Raw genomic sequence first — 8,001 nt, 5'->3', positions numbered from 1 at the left:
CATACAAGAGTACATACAAATGGGTACCCAAGATTCACCCAAAAGGTCAACCTGAGAAGAAGGAACAAATGAATGATGAACATTCTCATAAGAGAACCTGGTTCAAAAGTCAACCATCGACACCACCTACAAAGTGGCAGAAGATCAAGAACTTGCAGAAGCTTCATGACTGTTGTCAATAGTGGATTCGAAAGGACCTACTACGAGCACAAGGCTACTATCAAGGCAATACAACAATATGGTTACCTAAAAGAAAACCGATGTGACAGATATCACAACAGGTTTGGATCAATATACAAAAGAAGGTAAGAGCTTTCAGCATCAACTCCCCAAAAGGACAAAACCCCCACCTGCACTTGTGTGGAGAAGAAAGCAAATTCAACAACCTGAGTTGAGAATGACTCAAGCAATAACAATACCCACAGAAAATAAAGAATGGAACAATATGTGTGAAAAAAAAAACAAGGGTGTCCCAGTATAAGCAATACACAACCAGACACCGCAACAAAAATATTTAATTGAGTGGAAAGAACACTAAAAATATCCCGATTAGAATTAAAAAAATTTCATCAAACAATGCCTAAAAATACCAAAGAAAACCTTTGGCTTGCATGGTAAAAAATGAATGCATCATCATGTGCAAGCGGGTGTGTTTGAGTACAAAAAATCAATTTTATAAACTTCACGTGAAATAGTAGAAAATACTTCACGACATGAAGTACCCAAAATGTTTCATGACGTGAAGTATTTATATGTTTCACGTCGTGAAGAACCCCAAATTGTTTCATGACATGAACCATTTTAGTGTTTCATGCCGTGAAAAAGTACAAGAAGTTCACGCCATGAAACAGTAAAAATGCAGAGCCAATCACAAACGAACACGTGGATTGATCATTTAATGTAGCTGCCTTGTCCGACGACTACGCTGTAAAAACGGTTGTTCTCTTAAATTTTGTCATTTTCACTTGTGATTACACGCTCTCTTTCATTGATTCCTTGCGCGCCCCACTCTTTGACTCTCGACATCGCCTTCGAGCCTTCTCAAGGTGTGGGAGCTATACCCTTCTTTTCATTCCTTTTTTTTGATCCTTTGTTTTCGTTGTTGTTGTTCTTTTTTAATGTATAAAGTTTTGGGGGCGAGTGTTTAAAGTATATCTCTTTTGATTGCCGATTCATGGAGTGAAAAATAATTGAAAACGAAAAATGCAAATCCACCTTCTGAAAAATAACTGCATGAAAACATAGGTATAGAAAACAAATAAAAACAAGCTTCATCGTCACCCAAATATGTAAAAATCTACAACTTCACGGGAGTACTTCACGTTCCCAAGTCTACAATTTCACGGGGGGGACTTCACATCCCCAAGTCTGCAACTTCATGGGAGAACTTCACGGGAAACCTTCATGGGAGACCTTCACGAGGGAACTTCACGGGGGAACTTCACGAGGGAACTTCACGGGGGACCTTCACGGGAGACCTTCACGAGGGAACTTCATGGGAGACCTCCACGGGAGAACTCCATGGGAGAACTTCACGAGAGACCTTTACGGGGGGAACTTCATGGGAGAACTTCATGAGGGAACTTCACATGAGAACTTCACGAGAAACTTTCATGGGAGAACTTCGCGCTCACAAACCTAGCCACCCACCCCCTAGGTCGGGTTACGGTGAGGATGAGGATCCATCTTCTTTTTTCAAAAACACCTACCCTATGTATACTAATATAGCCAGTAGGCTTCTTAATCCCTATCCAAGCACGCCTCCTACTACTTCTTCACAATTTAGATGCATCTACTCTTCCTTCTCCCCACCAGAATTAGAATTTTCCACTAACACTCTTGCCCTCGAGGAGATATTGGCACCTATTCCATCTCCACCAAGGCAACCTCAAGAGGTATGTAATCTGCCTCTAGTTGATAATATTACACCTTACAATAACAATAATGTTTTGGATTCCATGACAACTATAAAATATAAAGAATTCATACAACAAGGCAATCCACTGTTAAAGCTAGAGCTTATGTTCAATGCCCTGATGCAGATTACCCTTTTCGATCCTACAAGCAAGATTCTCCCAGAGGCATATTCTGCGGTCACCCCCACTCGGCAACATTATGGTCCAATGTGGCAAAACACGTGAAGTTGGCAAACCCCCATCTATCAGACTTGTTGGAAATTCACCTAGTCACTTTTATGGTGGTCAGTTATTCTTACAAAAGATGGAGAAGGAAACATCCACAGTGCACACCAAAGGTGGATACACTACCATACACACAAATGAAGAGGCACCACAACTGCAGGATTTTGGAGTGCAACCTTCATGGAGAAAGGAATTTCTAACAGTCGTTGAATATAGTAGCATTTACATGAGTGCGCCACCAACATTACGAGTGGATCCACTCTACATGCCTATCAAGAGGAGATGGACACTGCTGGAGTTTCAAGCAGCAAAAGAGAGGGATTCTCATGTCTGCTATAATTTTCCAATATTTAACCTAGCCACATTTGCCAGTATTCAGGCACAAAGACAACAGACCAACCTAGAGAACCTTATGATGGCTTGAGGCTCAGCATCTACAGTTTGATATGAACCAAGGGCCAACAGACAGAGGTATAATGATATATTACCATTTTCTAAGATGTCTTCTAGGATACATGCACATAACATTTGAAGACATGATCGACACATGGTTCTGGAAGTCCCATTGGCATTCCGGCGCATACTCAGGAAACTCCAGTCTCGCCGCAATTTCTATCGCCATGAATTTGGTGACCAGGTCTTCAGACCTCGGTAACAGGTTCTGAGGACAGAACCTACTTCAGGAAAGGGGGAATGTTAATCCCATTTGGATTAACACCATGATCCTCAATTGAGGACACTAATAAGTGTTATGTAAAGGCACTATAAAGGTTGTACATTATGAGACATTGGCCACCCAAGGCCTAATTAGTAAGTTTTGGGCGTCCAAGTGTGAATAAGGGCCAATTGTATATAAGGTATTTTCTCATAATGAAAGGACACAATCCCCTTTGTGCTATTGAGAGCTCTCCCTTTGTACTTGTGAGAGAGTGAGGAGTGAGATCATTCTAGCATTGTGCCTCTCTCATGCTTGTGTGTATAAATTATGCTTGTATGAGAGAGTGAGAGTGAGTGTGATTGGCCTATGTGATGGTGTGAGCAACTCCACGGTGACAGTGAGAGGAGGTGAAGCTTAGAGTTTGGAGCACATATGTGAGCTTGGAGGCTTCAAGAGACACGAGCTCCACGCATTGGTAAGTACCCCACGACGGTTGTGTTTCATTGCTCATCCATTAGGTGAATGTGTAGAGTTCCCTCTTGGAGGTGTGGTTTAGCATAACAATCCCCTCCCTCCTCACACTGCCTTTTTAACCTACCAGCCCCACTTTATTAATTACCCCTCCCTCATTAATATCGACCCCCCCCCACACACGCTGGCTAAATTTCTACTTGCCCCATTAATTTATACCCCTCCCCTGTGACTATCCCCCCCCCTCCCCCCTCCCCCCCCACACGCTGGCTTTTAATTTCTAAATTTCTACTTGCCCCATTAATTTATACCCCTCCCCCGTTAATATCCCTCCCCCCCCCTCCCTCCCTCCCCCGTTAATATCCCTCCCCCCCCCCTCCCTCCCTCCCCCCCCGTCCTTTTAGATAATTAACTCTCCTTTTTTTATTAGTCTTTTTTCCCCCCTATTTTCACTTCTGTATCTAAACTCCCCCTTTTCTCATTTAAAACTCCCTTCCCCCCCCCCCTTTGTGTAATAACTTGTGCAAGGAGAAATGTGTAAACACTTGAAGATCAGACATGAAATCCAAGGCATCCCCTTTTTTATAGGATGGGCTACACTCTAGTGTGTAAATAACATAAGGTCCCATGGTGCATATAACTTAATTAGTGCAAGACACTATTAGGGGTGTATAGTAAGAAAAGAAAAATGCAAGACACGATTAGGGGTGTATACTAAGAAAAGAAAAATGCAGCAGATTATTTGTAGGGAAAGAATTCTTGCTAAAGGAGAATAGAACTCATCAAATAGAAGAAGTGGTGTGAATTTAGAAGGCCACACTCTTTCTAACAAAATCAAATTTACTTCTCAAATGATTTATCTACAATAAATATACAAATTTCACAAGAAAGATATAGCATGATCGATTTTTTTATGTGAACTTGAAGCCTAAATCATAGGCACACGAGTTTGGGGCGACCATCCCATTATGCGTGGAAGGTGGCTTCACCTAGTAGTTGCTCTAAGCACTAGAGAGTCTCAGCAGTAGTAGTAGCAAACGGTTGGTCATTCACCTTGTGGGCTTCATTTCCATCTTAACTTGGGCAAGGCCAACCTAAGCAGCTCTTATTAGTGACAAGCTACACAAATCATTTCTCTTTCAAGTTCAAAAGCCTACAATTTCTGTTGTAACCATTGCCTCTACGTCTATCTAAACCTTTAAGTGAATATACTTCAAGGTCAAGTAATATATTTCCATCCATATCCATAGATTACTAACATGAAAAGTTGAAACCCTAATAACTCGAAACTAGCCCTCGGGCTGGAGCGATCGGCAAACGTTCTTTCAGAGCTTTGAGGAGGGTTTTCGTGAGCTTCCTCGCCACAGCTACAGCCACAGCCACAGCCACAGCCACCTGCGAGCTCTACGGACTGCAGCCATGGTGGCCGTCAAGAAGACAGTACGTTCCTCCTTCTTTGTTTTCTTTTTCTGAGCTGTCTGCTGAAGATTCAAGAATTAGAAGAGAGAAAGTTGAAACCCTGCTCCAAGGGAAGGGTCCCCCTTCTGTAGGCACTAGTCTGTTTTATCTGATTAACGTCAATCAGCCTGTGATTGACCAGTGTAGATCCGTTCTCCTATGCACATACCCTTCCTGGGAATCTTATGCGAGTGTCCCATGACTCGTTTGGGAAGCGTAGATTATTGCTCCTTTGAGGGATTTTTCTTGCTTCCATAGACATTCAGGTTATGGTTGGATTCTAGAAGCATTTTACGTGATTATGACACTCCCGCATGGTTCTCCATGTACCTATGCTGCTGCCAACGAGGCTGTGGGTTGGTGTTTGGCCATGGTTCTCACCGTTTCTTTGTTGGCCTGGACGCAATGGGCCATCTTGGAGGTGTTGTTGGTCAGGGTTTTGATGTTTTAGAGGCTCGAGCTGCACTTGATCTCTGCGATTCATACATCTGCTCAAATCCTCTATGTAATGGATTGTTAAGGTCTTGGTGCATTCTGCCTACGATTAACTCATTCGTTCTAAGTTTTTTGGAGAGATCTAGATCAACAGATGGTTTATGTTACCACATTGCAGAAAAAGGCGCAGGAAAGTATCAACAACAGGCTTGGGCTTGTGGTGAAGAGTGGCAAGTTCACCTTGGGATACAAGACAACCTTGAAGTCACTGCGTGGTGGCAAGGGTATGGAGAGGATAAGCACCCTTGTGTGTGCTATATGTAATTGTGCTGTCTCTGATTGTTCCTGATGTAGTGCCAAACCAAGTATGTTGTCATGTGGTTGCCTTCTGTGCTTGCAGGTAAGCTTGTAATTATTGCCAACAATTGCCCTCCCTTGAGGAAGTCAGAAATTGAGTACTACGCCATGCTCTCAAAAACTGGGGTTCACCACTACACTGGAAGTGAGTATTGGTTACGCATAAGCCTTAATTGCATTGAAGATGAAACGCAAATGTAGTTTATTTCAGGGGTGTATTGTTGTTTATTACCCATGCCTGTATTGCTATTTGTCTTTATTATTTTGCTTTACTTCCTCCAGATAATGTGGATCTTGGCACAGCTTGTGGCAAGTACTACAGAGTATGCTGCCTCAGCATCACTGATCCTGGTAAGACTCCTACCTAGGTGGTTGTATAATGCCATATTGCCTCTTGTCACATCACTTATGATTTGCTTGTTTAGTTGGCTTCTATATGTCTGATGGTCTTGTTCTGACCTCCATGGATGTCCTTATACCTACTGTATTCTGCTCTCATTTTTTCAGGTGATTCGGACATCATCAGGTCAATGCCTACTGAGTAGGCGTTTCTTTTGGAGACTTTCCATTTTGAAGAAACTTGTGGACGGATGTAGTATTTCATTTTCTTCCAGAGGAGTTGGCTTAGTTGATTATTGATGTGACATCACAAGCTCATTAACACGTGGCTTGGCAATTGTCTACCTCAGATTTATGACAAAAGATTCATTTAAATGCCTAGTTTGTCAATTCAAGACGTCACGTCGTTTATTTTTCTTGTGATGGCGAGTAGTGCTATGTTTTTCTGTAGAGCAATTCAGGTATAATGGCTGGTTATTTTCTGGTAATGAATTTTCTGAACAATATCTTGGCTTTTAATTCTCAGTGAGTTTGTTATCTTGGTTTGTGCAGTGTTTGATAAAACGCATTTGTCTCTTTTTTCACATGATAAAGAATCTTGGTGTTTATATGTAGATGCTGTATGTTGTTTTAGTTACTCTCTCCTCATACTCATAAGTATTCTTTACAAGGTCTGCAGCATCTGATTCTTGAGATTGTGATGCCTGCACTGCATCATTTGTGTTGACAATGTGATGCCTGCACCACCGCATTTTTACCTGTGGAATGTGATGCCTGCACTGCTGCATTTTAGTCTGGACAATTTGATGCATGCACCACCACATTTTAGCCTGGAGAATGTGATACCTGAGAGTATTCCTGGTCCAGATGTTCTGGCCTGTTTGCAAATGATATTTTAAAAGAATTTACAGAAATGGTTCTAGCTGTACAAAAAAAATTTATAGTAATGGCTCTAGCTGAGAAATCATATAAATTATTTAACGATTTGTACTTGGTGGGTTTATACTTTTAGTTGACAAGATTGGTTTGATTTGAATGCATATGCAGTAGTTGTGGTCTCAAATTACAAGTTTACACCCAGCTGATCAAAATGAACCTTTGCAGTTGGCCTTTCTCTGCATGCTGTAATGTTTCTTTTTCCCCATTTCCTCGCTGATCGATGGAGCTGGAGATGGTACCTTGTGCGGCGCTGGATGGCCACTGTTACATGATGTGTTTAAGTGTTGTAAAGGTATCAAAGGAATCTCGACGGTCGTAAGAACTAAATAATGGGACTTGTTTATCTTTTTTCTTAGTTTTACTGATGGGGTGAGATGGTAAGAAAAGAAAGGAGAGTTGTGTGAAGAACTTTTCCTCACCCTCTCGTTGGGCCAGGAAAGTGTTCTGAATACTCTTAACTAAACCTTACGGAAATCTTTCTTGCCATGTGACTTAAGAGTCATAGGTATTTTAAAGAATTGCTTTTTTGTAATTTGAGATGTGTTTCCTCTCTTATATACATAGATGGACACGTACACACACACACACACACACACACACACATTCGTATACATATACATACACATGTACATGCAAATGTATTCATGTGCATATTTATATGTATACGTTGATATACATATGTATGTTATATCCTTATATCTACACATGTATGTTGATAAATATATATAAACGCATACATATACTGAACTAGAGAGGCATGGGTTCTATTGATGGGCTACAGTCTAGGAGGCTTCTCTCCCACGTGTTTGAGAATGAAGCTATAGATTTAAGAGAACCCATCCTTTCTCGAACACTAGGCTAGGATTTGCCTCCAACAACAAATTTATAGGGTCTTCTCCACATTTGTCAAGTGTCCAAAACCTTTGTAATCATTGATTAATGCGTGTATATGTTGTATGTCTCAAAACCATACCCCTCCATATTTGTTGCCCTGTTTTCACCTAGCTCAGTCCATACAACAGCCTTCCTCTGGCCAATGGACGAGTTATCTACCGTATGATTAAAATTGTGTGTAGGATAGAGATAGAGAGAATGCGTGTAATGCCTATCTGAGTTTGATTCTTGAAACCAACAGGTTATACGAGGAGAAAGGTTTAAAGTCTTGCGGTGAGAGTGAGAGTGAGAGTGAGAGTGAGAGTGAGA

At 41.4% G+C, this 8,001-nt stretch overlaps 1 protein-coding gene across 1 annotated transcript; it reads left to right on the top strand.

Annotated features, from left to right (window-relative positions):
* The first annotated feature begins 4,520 nt into the window (after window positions 1-4,520).
* On the top strand, window positions 4,521-6,363 carry LOC147617791 (large ribosomal subunit protein eL30-like). The gene is made up of 5 exons (XM_086776041.1): window positions 4,521-4,710; window positions 5,342-5,447; window positions 5,564-5,665; window positions 5,803-5,871; window positions 6,028-6,363. The coding sequence occupies exons 1-5, from the start codon at window positions 4,690-4,692 to the stop codon at window positions 6,063-6,065; spliced, it is 336 nt and encodes a 111-aa protein (XP_086632167.1). The 5' UTR covers window positions 4,521-4,689; the 3' UTR covers window positions 6,066-6,363.
* The last annotated feature ends 1,638 nt before the right edge of the window (window positions 6,364-8,001 follow it).

This window comes from Cibotium barometz, chromosome 36 (genome assembly GCF_041138505.1).
Source record: "Cibotium barometz isolate CiBa-2024 chromosome 36, ASM4113850v1, whole genome shotgun sequence".
Taxonomy (NCBI): Eukaryota; Viridiplantae; Streptophyta; class Polypodiopsida; order Cyatheales; family Cibotiaceae; genus Cibotium; species Cibotium barometz.
Note: the sequence above shows the minus strand (reverse complement) of the source record. Positions and strands in the feature narration are given on the sequence as shown.